The following is a 15708-nucleotide window of genomic DNA, read 5'->3' as shown; positions in this document are numbered from 1 at the left end:
ACGATGGGAGAGTAGGTGGAGTAAAAATATATGTGGGCGACTGTTAAATTCCCTAAATCCAGCCTCCCACTTCCTGACAAAGAACAGCTAGGGAGTCTCCTATCAAACCCCTGTAGGAGGACTGTGTGTATTAGGGGTTGTGTACTAACTGCACAAGGTATGTTCCTCAGCCTGGATATATAGGATACTTTTGCCACGTCAGAGAGTAGCTGGACGTGTTTGGCCCAGTTAAAGGCGTTAGCGGCTCTGTGCAGCCATTCAGTAACAGAAGGTGACACAGACTCAAGGCAGGAGGAGAGATGTAGGCCGACCCTGGGATGAAATCCCTGCAGTAGGAATACAGATCCTTTTTGAGTTATAAAGTTATTTTTTAAATCCGGCCCAGATCTGTCCAAATGTTTTGATGAGCCTATAGAGTAACTTAGTTCTGCATGTGAGTGGTCTTTAGCTTATAGTTTGTGTGGCCTGCAATTTACTGCTAGAATTGTAAGTAATGCAGGTTTTGAATGGTTTAGCAGCTTGGTTTTGAGGTTGCGAACCTGGAATAGAGATAAGGGAGAGGCTTTATAACACCTACACTCCAATATGTTCTCAATGTATCTGACTGCTACGGGATATGAGCCTTACTGGTTATTGTCATTGCTGCCCTCCTCTCTCTCTCTCTCTCTCTCTCTCTCTCTCTCTCTCTCTCTCTCTCTCTCTCTCTCTCTATTTCTGTCCCTCTCACTCCACTCTCTTCTCTCTGTCTCCTTCCTCTCTCTCTCTCTCTCTCTCTCTCTCTCTCTCTCTCTCTCTCTCTTTTCTCTCTCTCTGTCTCCTCTCTCCTCTCTGTCTCCTCTTTCTCCTCTCTCTCTCTGTTTCCTCTCTCTTTGTTTCCTTTCTCTCTCTTTCCTCTCTCTGTCGCCTCTCTCTCTCTTTCCTCTCTCTCTCTCCTCTCTCTTTCCAACAGCAATTAATTAAGAGCCTAACAAGCTGCATTAATGAGTCTGTTTGGGCGTATGGGAGGGAGGGGGGAGGAGGGGGAAGGAGGGGGGGGGGCTGCAGAGATAAGTTAAAATTTTATGTTGGGACAGATGTTCTGTCTTTAGGTAAGTGAATGAAGAGAGAGAGAGAGAGAGGACAGAATGAGTGTGGTACAGTAGCCAATAAGGAATTGAAATGGGGTTTCTGGCTTATGTCCAGGTGAAAATGACATCATCCCTCAGGCGTCCTCTGCTCTGTGTGTGTCTCTGCTTAATGCCTCATCACCATACAGATAGATGACCACACAGTAAATGGAGATGGAAGGAAGACTTCTACTCTAGACGAGAGATGTAGAGCAGCAGGTAGCCTAGCACTTAAGAGTTTTGGACCAGTAACCGAAATGTCGCTGGTCTGAATCCCCAAGCCAACTAGGTGAAAAATCTGTCAATGTGTTCTTGAGCAAGGCAATTACCCCTAATTGCTTGTGTAAGTCACTCTGGACAAGAGCATCTCCTAAATGGCGACAGTAAGATGACACAGATAATGAGCATATTTCTTGATCTGATCTCAAGTGCCTCTCTCCCTCTGTCTTTTCATGATTGCATTGCATATTCTCTGCATCATAGCATATTACTGTATCTCACCCCATAGTTACAGCATAGGAAGCAATAAGCCCTTCCAAGCAGTTCCTTCAGTTCCTAAAAATGCTAATCCTAAAGGAATCCCATAGGAATATTTCTGGAAAGTACAGAGAACTGTACATGAAATGCCTGACAGTTTCAATGTACTGCCCAAATGGAGCTGTCAGTGTCAAGAGTTAAGAGTGGATTGATCCGGGTGATGTTTCAGATTATGTAATAGACGTAGTGGAAAGGATTTCTACTCCCCTGTTGTTTTTGCGATGATGTTCTATGCCATATAGCTAGAGCTTAAGGCCATCGGAATGAACATCCAGGTTACCATGGAGACAAGCTTTCCTCCGAGCCTCAGAGGCTCCAGTGGCTGATGCTACTTTATTCTGTAGCCATGGTAGCGGCGGTCAGTACAGGAGCGAGGGATGGAGTGGGCCAAACCTCCAGAGAATGAATGCAAACTGTCTGTACAGCGAGAACATGTGACATTTCAGTAGATGCAGTAATAGCAGCATGGAGAAAGAGGAATGTTTGGATAGAGTCCGAATTTAAGGGATGGAGATGGAATTATCGACATATGCGATATATCTGGGACTCATTGGAACAGTGTGATTGTCTGTGTGTGGGGGTTGTGTGTGTGAGAGAGAGTGTCTGTGTATCTCTCTGTGGGCTGTCGGTTGTGTGAAGGTCGGCAGGCTGGTTTCATGCCGCTGCTGCTGTTGTTTGCTGCTCTGTAAGCACTTTGGATGCACTCTGTCTCCCTCATGCTAATCAGGGAGGGACAAAATAACAGAGAGAGAGAGAGAGATGGCAGAGTATTCTCTAAGGAGTACAACATGCTGCACCCCCTCTTCTGACATCAGATGGGGAGATGCAACAGTCATTATTTTGGAGAGAGAAGCAGTGAGGGGAGAGGGCTGAAAGGGATGAAGGGACTTCAAAAGAGAGAAAGAGAGAGACCGAGATATAGAGAGATGGAAGTAAAATCCCCACCAGACAGATTGTCGTCTCTGTCACTGTACAGGACGAGCCTAAAACATCCTAATGCCAATAGGCCTGGCATGTCATTGACTTGTTGTCTTGTCAATTGTTGTGTTGGTGTACGTGTCAAACTGCTTTGCTTTATCTTGGCCAGGTCGCAGTTGTAACTGAGAACTTGTTCTCAACTGGCCTACCTGGTTAAATAAAGGTGAAATAAAAAATGTAAAATTACAAAATTAGCATCTCCCTGATTAATGACACCTAGTCTGCTGAAAATAGATGTCCTGCCCATTGGTCTCAGCTTTCAGATGGGCTCTGGTCTGCTCTGGTCTGCTCTGCTCTGGTCTGCTCTGCTCTGCTCTGGTCTGCTCTGCTCTGGTCTGCTCTGGTCTGCTCTGCTCTGCTCTGGACTGCTCTGCTCTGGTCTGCTCTGCTCTGCTCTGGTCTGCTCTGCTCTGGTCTGCTCTGGTCTGCTCTGCTCTGCTCTGCTCTGCTCTGCTCTGGTCTGCTCTGGTCTGCTCTGGTCTGCTCTGCTCTGGTCTGCTTTGCTCTGCTCTGGTCTGCTCTGCTCTGGTCTGCTCTGCTCTGCTCTGCTCTGCTCTGGTCTGCTTTGCTCTGCTCTTGTCTGCTCTGCTCTGCTCTGCTCTGGTCTGCTCTGCTCTGCTCTGGTCTGCTCTGCTCTGCTCTGGTCTGCCCTGCTCTGCTCTGGTCTGCCCTGCTCTGCTCTGCTCTGGTCTGCTCTGGTCTGCTCTGGTCTGCTCTGCACTTCTCACAGGTCATCAGTGACACAACATGCATCTGGAGTCTTTGTAGAACTCTGAGCGAGAGGAACCACATTGATTGCCTTGAAAGCTGGCATCTCTGTTAGATGTTGCCTCAATGTTGCCTTTCATGATGGTGTTATGAAATGACTACAAACCCTGAATGTATTCATAGAAGCATGTCACAGAATGATGCCAATGTGACACTGACCCAGGGCTTTGCTAGATAATGTTGACTCATAGGAAAGAGATGCAATGTCAGGGCCTTGTGGCTGGGGTCTTGTGGCTGGGGCCTTGTGGCTGGGGCCTTGTGGCTGGGGCCTTGTGGCTGGGATTTTGTGGCTGGGGTCTTGTGCCTGGGATTTGTTGCTGGGGTCTTGTGCCTGGGATTTGTTGCTGGGGCCTTGTGCCTGGGATTTGTTGATGGGGCCTTGTGGCTGGGGCCTTGTGGCTGGGGCTTTGTGGCTGGGGCTTTGTGGCTGGGGCTTTGTGGCTGGGGCTTTGTGGCTGGGGAATTGTGGCTGGGGTCTAGTGGCTGGGGTCTAGTGGCTGGGGCCTTGTGGCTGGGGTCTAGTGGCTGGGGCCTTGTGGCTGGGGTCTAGTGGCTGGGATCTAGTGGCTGGGGCCTTGTGGCTGGGGTCTAGTGGCTGGGGTCTAGTGGCTGGAGTCTAGTGGCTGGGGTCTAGTGGCTGGGGCCTTGTGGCTGGGGTCTAGTGGCTGGGGCCTTGTGGCTGGGGCTTTGTGGCTGGGGAATTGTGGCTGGGGTCTAGTGGCTGGGGCCTTGTGGCTGGGGTCTAGTGGCTGGGGTCTAGTGGCTGGGGTCTAGTGGCTGGGGCCTTGTGGCTGGGGTCTAGTGGCTGGGGTCTAGTGGCTGGGGCCTTGTGGCTGGGGTCTAGTGGCTGGGGTCTAGTGGCTGGGGCCTTGTGGCTGGGGTCTAGTGGCTGGGGTCTAGTGGCTGGGGTCTAGTGGCTGGGGTCTAGTGGCTGGAGTCTAGTGGCTGGGGCCTTGTGGCTGGGGTCTAGTGGCTGGGGCCTTGTGGCTGGGGTCTAGTGGCTGGGGTCTAGTGGCTGGGGCCTTGTGGCTGGGGCCTTGTGGCTGGGGCCTTGTGGCTGGGGTCTAGTGGCTGGGGTCTAGTGGCTGGGGCCTTGTGGCTGGGGCCTTGTGGCTGGGGTCTAGTGGCTGGGGTCTAGTGGCTGGGGTCTAGTGGCTGGGGCCTTGTGGCTGGGGTCTTGTGGCTGGGGTCTTGTGGCTGGGGTCTAGTGGCTGGGGTGTGGAGCAGTCAGTGTGTGTCAGGCAGGACATGTCACAGGGACTGTTTGTGGTGTTGTCATCATCATTGGGCTCTAAAATGGCCGTGGCTGTGACTGTAGGGCCTGCCTGCAGATAGGCTCCACAGTCTGAGCAGGGCAGACTGACTCCATGCCTTCTTATCCCGAGGAATCACTCAAACACTGTACAGACAGAGGCTCGAGACAGAAAAAGATTGTATATGCCACAAGGCCATGGCCCTAAATATTCTGTGTGTGTGTGTGTGTTTGTGTGTGTGTGTGTGTGTGTGTGTGTGTGTGTGTGTGTGCGCAGTGAGTGCGCGTGCAGTGAGTGCATGTGTGGGCTAACATTTTCTCTCCTCTCTCTCTCTCCCTTACCTTCACTCTCTCCCTCGCTCTCTCTCTCCTCTCTCTATTCCTCTCTCTCTCCTCTCTCTCTCCATTACCTTCTCTCTCTCGCTCTCTCCCTCTCTCCTCTCTCTGTCCCTTACCTTCTCTCCTCTCTCTCTCTCTCTCCCTTACCTTCTCTCCTCTCTCTCTCCCTCCTCTCTCTCTCCCTCTCCCCCCTCTCTCCCCCTCTCTCCCTCTTTCTCTCCCTCTCTCTCTCCCTCTCCCCTCTCTCTCTCCCTCTCCCCTCTCTCTCTCCCTCTCCCCCTCTCCCCCCTCTCTCCCCTCTCTCCCCCCTCTCTCCCCTCTCTCCCTCCCTCTCTCCCTCTCCTCCCCTCTCTCCCCTCTCTCCCCTCTCTCCCCTCCCTCTCCTCTCTCTCTCTCCCTTACCTTCTCTCTCTCGCTCTCTCCCTTACCTTCTCTCCTCTCTCTCTCTCCCTTCTCTTTCTCTCCCTCTCCCTCTCTCCCCTCTCTCCCCTCTCTCCCTTCTCTCTCCCCACTCTCTCTCTCCCTCTCCCTCTCTCTCTCTCTCCCCCTCTCTCTCTCCCCCTCTCCCCCCTCTCCCCCTCTCTCCCTTTTCTCTCTCCCCTCTCTCTCTCCCTCTCTCTCTCTCTCTCCCCCTCTCTCCCCCTCTCTCCCCCCCTCTTCCCCCTCTCCCTCCCCCTCTCCCCCCCCCCCCTCTCCCCCTCTCCCCCTCTCTCTCCCCCCTCTCTCCCTCTCCCCCCCTCCCTCTCTCCCCCCCTCTCTCCCTCTCCCTCTCTCCCCCTCTCCCCCTCTCTCCCCTCTCTCCCCCTCTCCCCCTCTCTCTCTCTCCTCTCCCTCCCTCTCTCCCTCCCTCCCCCCCTCTCTCCCCCCTCTCTCTCTCCCCTCTCTCCCCTCTCCCCCTCTCCTCTCCTCCCCTCTCCCCTCTCTCCCCCCTCTCTCTCTCCCTCTCCCCAGGTAAATTCTCCTCCAGTGATGGTGAACACTGACACACTTGACGGCTCCCCCTACGTAAGGATCATACTCCCACTGTACTGCGTTATTTACACCAGAACACTGGTTGATTGGTCATCATCCTTCACAATCCTCATCCCATATGTTAAATAATGCCACTTTAATAGTGTTTACATATCTTACAATACTCATATCACATGTATATACTGTATTTTATACCATCTACTACACCTTGCCTATGCCACTCGGCCATCGCTCATCCATATACTTATATATATTCTCATTCACTCCTTTAGATTTGTGCATATTAGGTAGTTGTTTAGGAATTGTTAGATGACTTGTTAGATATTACTGCACTGTCGGAACTAGAAGCACAAGCATTTTGCTACACTCTCGTTAACATCCGTTAAACATGTGTATGTGACCAATACAATTTGATTTGTTGTTCTCCTCATAGACTTTATAATCACTCACTGAAAGTGTGCTGGCACTGTGTCTTCCTCACAGGTCAACGGGACTGAGGGGGAAATTGAGTATGAAGAGATTACACTGGAAAGAGTGAGTGTCTTTTCAACAGATTACTGGAATGGTGCCAACATGGTGTGAAAACCTTAATATCATCATCCCACAACCAATCAGGGACAGCCACATTATAATGTATGTCATCTAGTACAGTTTGGTCTGTAATAGTCACCAGGTTTGATAGTGTACATTGTGGTGTGTGTTCAGGGTAACTCAGGCCTGGGCTTCAGTATAGCTGGGGGGACAGATAACCCTCATGTTGGTGATGACCCCAGCATCTTCATCACCAAGATCATCCCTGGAGGAGCTGCGGCCCAGGACGGACGACTGAGGTACGCCACTAACTACTGTACCTAACGCAGCTAACATCCCCACCTCTTCACCCCCCTCGAGTTGTCAATCCCCACCTTGACTCTCAGGGTACATACATTCACACATCCATAGGCACACTTTCGTGTGTACACACGTGAATATTCACAGGCTCAAGCATACATACGCAAATGCACACAGACACAAACACAGACACAAACAAACCCACAACTCAGACATACACCAGTGATGTAGGCTACTCATGTCAGAGCCAGCTGGTTCTACGAGGGAGAAGTACAAACCCCCCCATACATCTCCTTCACGGACTGCATTCACTCAGTCAGCCAGACACTTTTCACCACTGAGCCCACCCATCACAGAGGAGCTGTCTAAATATAGTCCTCCCCCTCCCTTTGTTCCCTCCTCTTCACCCTACCCAGACCCTCAGTACGGTACCACACTCCACCGTCCATCCCTGTGTCAGCCCTGGACTAGGGCCTGGTCCAGACTCCCACTCTCTCCCTCACAGGCCTGTCCATTACTGAAGGAATTGAACATGGCATTTAAAGAGCACATTTGGGATTGTAAAAGGTATCAGAGGAGATGAATATCACACGTCTACCACATTAGTCATGAATGGCTGTGCCACCTCCATCCAAATCACACGTATCCTTACTCACATGTCATATTTCTCTCAATGTTATAGAACATTCTGTAGCTTTGAATGTAATAAAGGACAGTTTGAGAGTCACTAAAATGTGCTGAAATATGCCTCTAATATAAACATTTCGCAGTGTAAATTTAGTGTGTTCCTCGAATGAAGCAAGATGGTATTTAAGAAGCAGTGTTTTCATGGTGGGTGATTATGCAAAGACAGGTGTCAGAATGTAACTTTAGGAACAGGTGACATAATGGACAAGGTCATAACAATGTCAGTTCCTGAATATTAATGAGCACCAAGGTTTTGAAAAATGTGAATCACATTATGGTGCTTGAAAAGCCTCTGCTATGTATCAACATTCTCTGAGGACCTCAAAATGAGCTGACGCTGAGCCATAGGGCTGGTGGACTGACTGACTGACTGAGCCATAGGGCTGGTGGACTGACTGACTGACTGAGCCATAGGGCTGGTGGACTGACTGACTGACTGAGCCATAGGGCTGGTGGACTGACTGACTGGAGGGCTGGTGGACTGACTGACTGACTGCCATCACTGGGCTGGTGGACTGACTGACTGACTGAGCCATAGGGCTGGTGGACTGACTGACTGACTGACTCACTGAGCCATAGGGCTGGTGGACTGACTGACTGACTCACTGAGCCATAGGGCTGGTGGACTGACTGACTGACTGACTCACTGAGCCATAGGGCTGGTGGACTGACTGACTGACTGACTGACTCACTGAGCCATAGGGCTGGTGGACTGACTGACTGACTGAGCCATAGGGCTGGTGGACTGACTGACTGACTGACTCACTGAGCCATAGGGCTGGTGGACTGACTGACTGACTGACTCACTGAGCCATAGGGCTGGTGGACTGACTGACTGACTGACTGACTGAGCCATAGGGCTGGTGGACTGACTGACTGACTGACTGAGCCATAGGGCTGGTGGACTGACTGACTGACTGACTGACTCACTGACTCACTGACTCACTGAGCCATAGGGCTGGTGGACTGACTGACTGACTGACTGAGCCATAGGGCTGGTGGAGACTGACTGACTGACTGACTGAGCCATGAGGGCTGACTGGACTGACTGACTGACTGACTCACTGAGCCATAGGGCTGGTGGACTGACTGACTGACTGACTGACTGACTCACTGAGCCATAGGGCTGGTGGACTGACTGACTGACTGACTGACTGACTGACTGACTGCCATAGGGCTGGTGGACTGACTGACTGACTGACTGACTGACTGACTCACTTTGCCATAGGGCTGGTGGACTGACTGACTGACTGACTCACTGAGCCATAGGGCTGGTGGACTGACTGACTGACTGACTGACTCACTGAGCCATAGGGCTGGTGGACTGACTGACTGACTGACTGACTGACTGACTCACTTTGCCATAGGGCTGGTGGACTGACTGACTGACTGACTCACTGAGCCATAGGGCTGGTGGACTGACTGACTGACTGACTGACTCACTGAGCCATAGGGCTGGTGGACTGACTGACTGACTGACTGACTGACTGATCCATAGGGCTGGTGGACTGACTGACTGACTGACTGACTGACTGAGCCATAGGGCTGGTGGACTGACTGACTGACTGACTGACTGACTGATCCATAGGGCTGGTGGACTGACTGACTGACTGAGCCATAGGGCTGGTGGTCTGACTGACTGACTGACTGACTGACTGAGCCATAGGGCTGGTGGACTGACTGACTGACTGAGCCATAGGGCTGGTGGACTGACTGACTGACTGACTGAGCCATAGGGCTGGTGGACTGACTGACTGACTGACTGACTCACTGATCCATAGGGCTGGTGGACTGACTGACTGACTGACTGACTCACTGACTGACTCACTGAGCCATAGGGCTGGTGGACTGACTGACTGACTGACTCACTGACTGACTCACTGAGCCATAGTGCTGGTGGACTGACTGACTGACTGAGCCATAGGGCTGGTGGACTGACTGACTGAGCCATAGGGCTGGTGGACTGACTGACTGAGCCATAGGGCTGGTGGACTGACTGACTGAGCCATAGGGCTGGTGGACTGACTGACTGAGCCATAGGGCTGGTGGACTGACTGACTGACTGACTGAGCCATAGGGCTGGTGGACTGACTGACTGACTGACTGAGCCATAGGGCTGGTGGACTGACTGACTGAGCCATAGGGCTGGTGGACTGACTGACTGAGCCATAGGGCTGGTGGACTGACTGACTGACTGACTGAGCCATAGGGCTGGTGGACTGACTGACTGAGCCATAGGGCTGGTTGACTGACTGACTGACTGACTGAGCCATAGGGCTGGTGGACTGACTGACTGAGCCATAGGGCTGGTGGACTGACTGACTGACTGACTGAGCCATAGGGCTGGTGGACTGACTGACTGACTGACTCACTGATCCATAGGGCGGGTGGAATAACTGACTGACTGGCTGACTGACTGACTGACTGACTGATCCATAGGGCTGGTGGACTGACTGACTGACTGACTGACTGGCTGACTGACTGACTGACTGACTGACTGACTGACTGTCTGACTGACTGACTGACTGATCCAAAGCGCCGGTGGACTGGCTGACTGACAGCCATAGGGCTGGTGGACTGACTGACTGACTGACTGACTGACTGACTGACTGATTGACTGACTCACTGACTGACTGATCCAAAGCGCCGGTGTACTGACTGGCTGACTCACTGACTGACTGATCCATAGGGCTGGTGGACTGACTGGCTGACTCACTGACTGACTGATCCATAGGGCTGGTGGACTGACTGGCTGACTGACAGCCATAGGGCTGGTGGACTGACTGGCTGACTCACTGACTGACTGATCCATAGGGCTGGTGGACTGACTGGCTGACTGACAGCCATAGGGCTGGTGTACTGACTGGCTGACTCACTGACTGACTGAGCTGTAGGGCTGGTGGGCTGGTGGACTGACTGACTCTCTACCTACCTTATGGACAAAAAAATGTAAAAGATAAACATGTTTTTTCAAGAGTCGGACACATAAATTCCTCACGTTTGAAATGTTGTTTCCACGTGTTTATTTTACGCCACTTCCAGATATATACAGTGGGGCAAAAAAGTATTTAGTCAGCCACCAATTGTGCAAGTTCTCCCACTTAAAAAGATGAGAGAGGCCTGTAATTTCCATCATAGGTACACTTCAACTATGACAGACAAAATGAGAGAAAAAAATCCAGAAAATCACAATTGTAGGATTTTTAATGAATTTATTTGCAAATTATGGTGAAAAATAAGTATTTGGTCAATAACAAAAGTTTATCTCAATACTTTGTTATATACCCTTTGTTGGCAATGACAGAGGTCAAACGTTTTCTGTAAGTCTTCACAAGGTTTTCACACACTGTTGCTGGTATTTTGGCCCATTCCTCCATGCAGATCTCCTCTAGAGCAGTGATGTTTTGGGGCTGTTGCTGGGCAACACAGACTTTCAACTCCCTCCAAAGATTTTCTATGGGGTTGAGCCCTGGAGACTGGCTAGGCCAGTCTTACGAAGCCACTCCTTCATTGCCCGGGCGGTGTGTTTGGGATCATTGTCATGCTGAAACACCCAGCCACGTTTCATCTTCAATGCCCTTGCTGATGGTAGGCTTGGTTACTTTGGTCCCAGTTCTCTGCAGGTCATTCACTAGGTCCCCCCGTGTGGTTCTGGGATTTTTGCTCACCGTTCTTGTGAGCATTTTGACCCCATGGGGTGAGATCTTGCGTGGAGCCCCAGATCGAGGGAGATTATCAGTGGTCTTGTATGTCTTCCATTTCCTAATAATTGCTCCCACAGTTGATTTCTTCAAACCAAGCTGCTTACCTATTGCAGTCTTCCCAGCCTGGTGCAGGTCTACAATTTTGTTTCTGGTGTCCTTTGACAGCTCTTTGGTCTTGGCCATAGTGGAGTTTGGAGTGTGACTGTTTGAGGTTGTGGACAGGTGTCTTTTATACTGATTACAAGTGGAGGACAGAGGAGCCTCTTAAAGAAGAAGTTACAGGTCTGTGAGAGCCATGAATCTTGCTTGTTTGTAGGCGACCAAATACTTATTTTCCACCATAATTTGCCAATAAATTCATAAAAAATCCTACAATGTGATTTTCTGGAATTTTCTTTCTCATTTTGTCTGTCTTAGTTGAAGTGTACCTGTGGTGAAAATGACAGGCCTCTCTCATCTTTTTAAGTAGGAGAACCTGCACAACTGGTGGCTGACTAAATACTTGCCCCACTGTATGTTCTACAATCCAGGAACCTTCCAGGACTGACCCTGCTTAGCTTCAGACACAAACCAGCTGTGTGATGCAGGGTGCAATGTTGCTGGAAGGAATGTGCCAAAACTTGCAAGTAGAAAAAAGGCAGCAAAAGCAAAGGCCAGGGTCATATAACCAGGGTCACATAACCAGGGTCACAACCAAAGACAGGGACAATTCAGGAAAGAGGGAGTTTTTAACATTTTTGTTTATTGCGTTATCATAAAAAGTTTTCACTGAAGAAAAAAATGTGTCCATTTGCAGTTAATTTGTTCTCGCATTTCAAAATAATTTCTTTGCAATATTTTCTTCTGCTTTCAATGTCATTATTTTCTGTCTGGACGTACAGCAAGATTATGCCACCACTGGAACGTGATCCATTAACCTGCCCAATGTTTTTTATTTTGTCCAATGTTCCACCAATGTCTCACAAAATGTTTGTTTGTTCCATGTTCCTGCATTGGGGCTTCTTAGATGTGGTCGAACTAATTCCACCAATTGGAAACATTGCTACTGAAACATGTGAACACCATCTTTTCACATGTGAGGAGAATAACATTCTTTCAACCCCACATGTCAATCTGCAATTCTACATGTGAAAGTGAGATTTTCACAGTTGTGGTTTTCTTACATGTAAAACCGCAAATCTGATTTTCACTTTCACATTGGAATTTCAAGTTAATCTGTTAAAAACAATCACATTTAAAAATCTAATTTGCTGTTTTATATGTCAAACTTTCACGTGAAAATCTCACTTTCACATTCACATGTGAATGTTTTTCACGTGAGGTGAAAACATGTTATTCTCCTCACATGGGAAAATCTGGTGTTAACATATGAACTCTAAATGTAAAACCTGTGAAAATATGGTTTCACTTGTGAAATTTAAGCTCAACATGTGAAAACAGATAGTTCACATGAGAGAATGTGATTTCACATGTGAAACTGCAAATTTGACTTGTTTTTTGTAAGGGTCTGACTGACTGACTGATAGGCTGGCTGGCTGACTGACTGACTGCTCCTCTCTCTGGGTAGTTAGAGTGATAGAGTGAAGGCCAGCCCAGCTGCAGCAGGCCACGTGCCACAGGACAGGAGGATGGGATCAAGAGAGTATTCTGTAACAGAGATGATGGTGCACAGGGCCATCTCAAACAGAGGAGAGAATAGGAGAGATGTCAGAGGAGGAGAGACATTGTTTTGGGGTATTATTCTGTGTGTCAGACTTGTCACTAACTATACACCTCTCTCTCGCTCTTCTCTCTCTCTCTCTCTCTCTGTCTCTCTCTCTCTCGCTCTTTTTGCTCTCTCTCTCTCTCTCTCTCTCGCACGCTCGCTCGCTCTTTTCGCTCTCTCGCTCTTTTCGATCTCTCTCTCTCTCTCTCTCTCTCTCTCTCTCTCTCAGTGTGAATGACAGTATCCTGTTTGTAAATGATGTTGATGTGAGGGAGGTGACCCACAGTTTGGCTGTAGAAGCTCTGAAGGAGGCGGGGGCCATCGTCCGCCTCTACGTGCTGCGCAGGAAACCAGCCGCAGAGAAAGTTACAGAGATCAAACTCATCAAAGGGCCCAAAGGTACAGCTCGGTTTAGGTTTCTGTTTGTATGCTTACATATTTGTGTACCTGTCAGTTACTATTTACATTTACATTATCTTACATCTTTCTTCCTACCTCCGTCTCTCTCACACATGCTCTCTCTCCTTCTCTTTCTCTCCCTCTCTCTTTCTCTTGTTTCTCTCTTGCTCTCTCTCCTTCTCTTTCTCTCCCTCTCTCTTTCTCTGTTTCTCTCTTGCTCTCTCTCCTTCTCTTTCTCTCCCTCTCTCTTTCTCTGTTTCTCTCTTGCTCTCTCTCCTTCTCTTTCTCTCCCTCTCTCTTTCTCTGTTTCTCTCTCACACATGCTCTCTCTCCTTCTCTTTCTCTCCCTCTCTCTTTCTCTGTTTCTCTCTTGCTCTCTCTCTCCTCTCTTTTTCTCTCCCTCCATCTTTTTCTCTGTTTCTCTCTTGCTCTCTCTCTCTCTTTCTCTGTCTCCCTCTCTCTCTCTGTTTCTGTTTCTCTCTCACACATGCTCTCTCCTCCTTCTCTCCCTCTTCTTTCTCTCTCTTGATCTCCTCTCTCTTTCTCCCTCCTTCTTTTTTCTGTTTCTCTCTTGATCTCTCTCTCCTCTCTCTCTCTTTTCTGTCTCTCCTCTCTCTGTTTCTGTTTTCTCTCATGTTTCTCTCTCTTTTGCTCCCTCTCTGTTTCTCTGTTTCTCTCTCTCTCTCTCTCTCTCTCTCTCTTTCTCTGTCTCTCTCTCTCTGTTTCTGTCTCTCTCTCACTCGCTCTCTCTGCCTCATCCTGTCCCTAGGTTTAGGTTTCAGCATCGCTGGAGGAGTGGGTAACCAGCACATACCAGGAGACAACAGCATCTATGTCACTAAGATCATCGAGGGTGGAGCTGCTCACAAGGACCAGCGGCTGCAGATAGGGGATAAGATACTGGCGGTCAGTCCGCACACACACACACACACACACACACACACACACACACACACACGGACAGACGGACAGACGGACAGACGTACAGACGTACAGATGTACAGACGTACAGACGTACAGACAGACAGACATACAGACGTACATACAGACGTACATACAGACGTACAGACAGACGTACAGACAGACGTACAGACAGACGTACAGACAGACAGACAGACGTACAGACAGACGTACAGACAGACGTACAGACGTACAGACGTACAGACGTACAGACAGACGTACAGACAGACGTACAGACAGACAGACAGACAGACAGACAGACAGACGTACAGACAGACAGACAGACAGACAGACAGACAGACAGACAGACAGACAGACAGACAGACAGACAGACAGACAGACAGACAGACGTACAGACAGACAGACAGACAGACAGACGGACAGTCAGTCAGTCAGTGTAGAGGAACACTTTGACACGCCAACACATTTAGTCTACTTCAGTAGCTTAGGTGCATTAAGAGCCTAGATAAATTACAGTTTTATTTTTCACAGCCTAAGATTACTTTCATTAATATCGTAATAGATGTGTGAGATGGGCGAGTTATTTAATTCACTTCAGCACGACTGCTGCTGCTGCCTGCACTGTGTGTCACTACTGCCATCTCTTGGACCATGGAGAAATTGCAGCTGAGTGTGAGCTTATACTCAATATGGACTCAATGCAGAAGCTACAAAATGTTGTAGGTGGCCCTGCCAAATGGAGCCTGGTCCACTGCTTCATGTCCTAACGAGCCATGACATCATACCAGTCATGTAGAATAGCTTCAAATCCTTCCCAACGAGCCATGACATCATACCAGTCATGTAGAATAGCTTCAAATCCTTCCCAACGAGCCATGACATCATACCAGTCATGTAGAATAGCTTCATTCCTTCCCAACGAGCCATGACATCATACCAGTCATGTAGAATAGCTTCAAATCCTTCCCAACGAGCCATGACATCATACCAGTCATGTAGAATAGCTTCAAATCCTTCCCAACGAGCCATGACATCATACCAGTCATGTAGAATAGCTTCAAATCCTTCCCAACGAGCCATGACATCATACCAGTCATGTAGAATAGCTTCAAATCCTTCCCAACGAGCCATGACATCATACCAGTCATGTAGAATAGCTTCAAATCCTTCCCAACGAGCCATGACATCATACTAGTCATCTAGAATAGCTTCAAATCCTTCCCAGTCATGTAGAATAGCTTTAAATCCTTCCCAGTCATCTAGAATAGCTTCAAAACCTTCCCAGTCATGTAGAATAGCGTGCAATCCTTCCCAGTCATCTAGAATATCTTCAAATCCTTCCCAGTCATGTAGAATATCTTCAAATCCTTCCCAGTCATGTAGAATAGCTTCAAATCCTTCCCAGTCATGTAGAATAGCTTCAAATCCTTCCCAGTCATCTAGAATAGCTTCAAAACCTTCCCAGTCATGTAGAATAGCGTGCAATCCTTCCCAGTCATCTAGAATATC

At 49.1% G+C, this 15708-nt stretch overlaps 1 protein-coding gene across 1 annotated transcript in view; it reads left to right on the top strand.

Annotated features, from left to right (window-relative positions):
- LOC135544248 (disks large homolog 4-like) overlaps nt 1–15708 on the top strand; it is an 88463-nt gene that overhangs the window by 58576 nt on the left and 14179 nt on the right. Inside the window, exons 4-8 of the mRNA XM_064971710.1 lie at nt 5932–5985; nt 6436–6486; nt 6658–6782; nt 13109–13278; nt 14048–14184. Coding sequence (XP_064827782.1) covers nt 5932–5985; nt 6436–6486; nt 6658–6782; nt 13109–13278; nt 14048–14184 — 537 coding nt within the window. The remainder of the gene's footprint in view (nt 1–5931; nt 5986–6435; nt 6487–6657; nt 6783–13108; nt 13279–14047; nt 14185–15708) is intronic.

The sequence above is a fragment of the Oncorhynchus masou genome, chromosome 8, assembly GCF_036934945.1.
Source record: "Oncorhynchus masou masou isolate Uvic2021 chromosome 8, UVic_Omas_1.1, whole genome shotgun sequence".
Lineage (NCBI taxonomy): Eukaryota > Metazoa > Chordata > Actinopteri > Salmoniformes > Salmonidae > Oncorhynchus > Oncorhynchus masou.
Note: the sequence above shows the minus strand (reverse complement) of the source record. Positions and strands in the feature narration are given on the sequence as shown.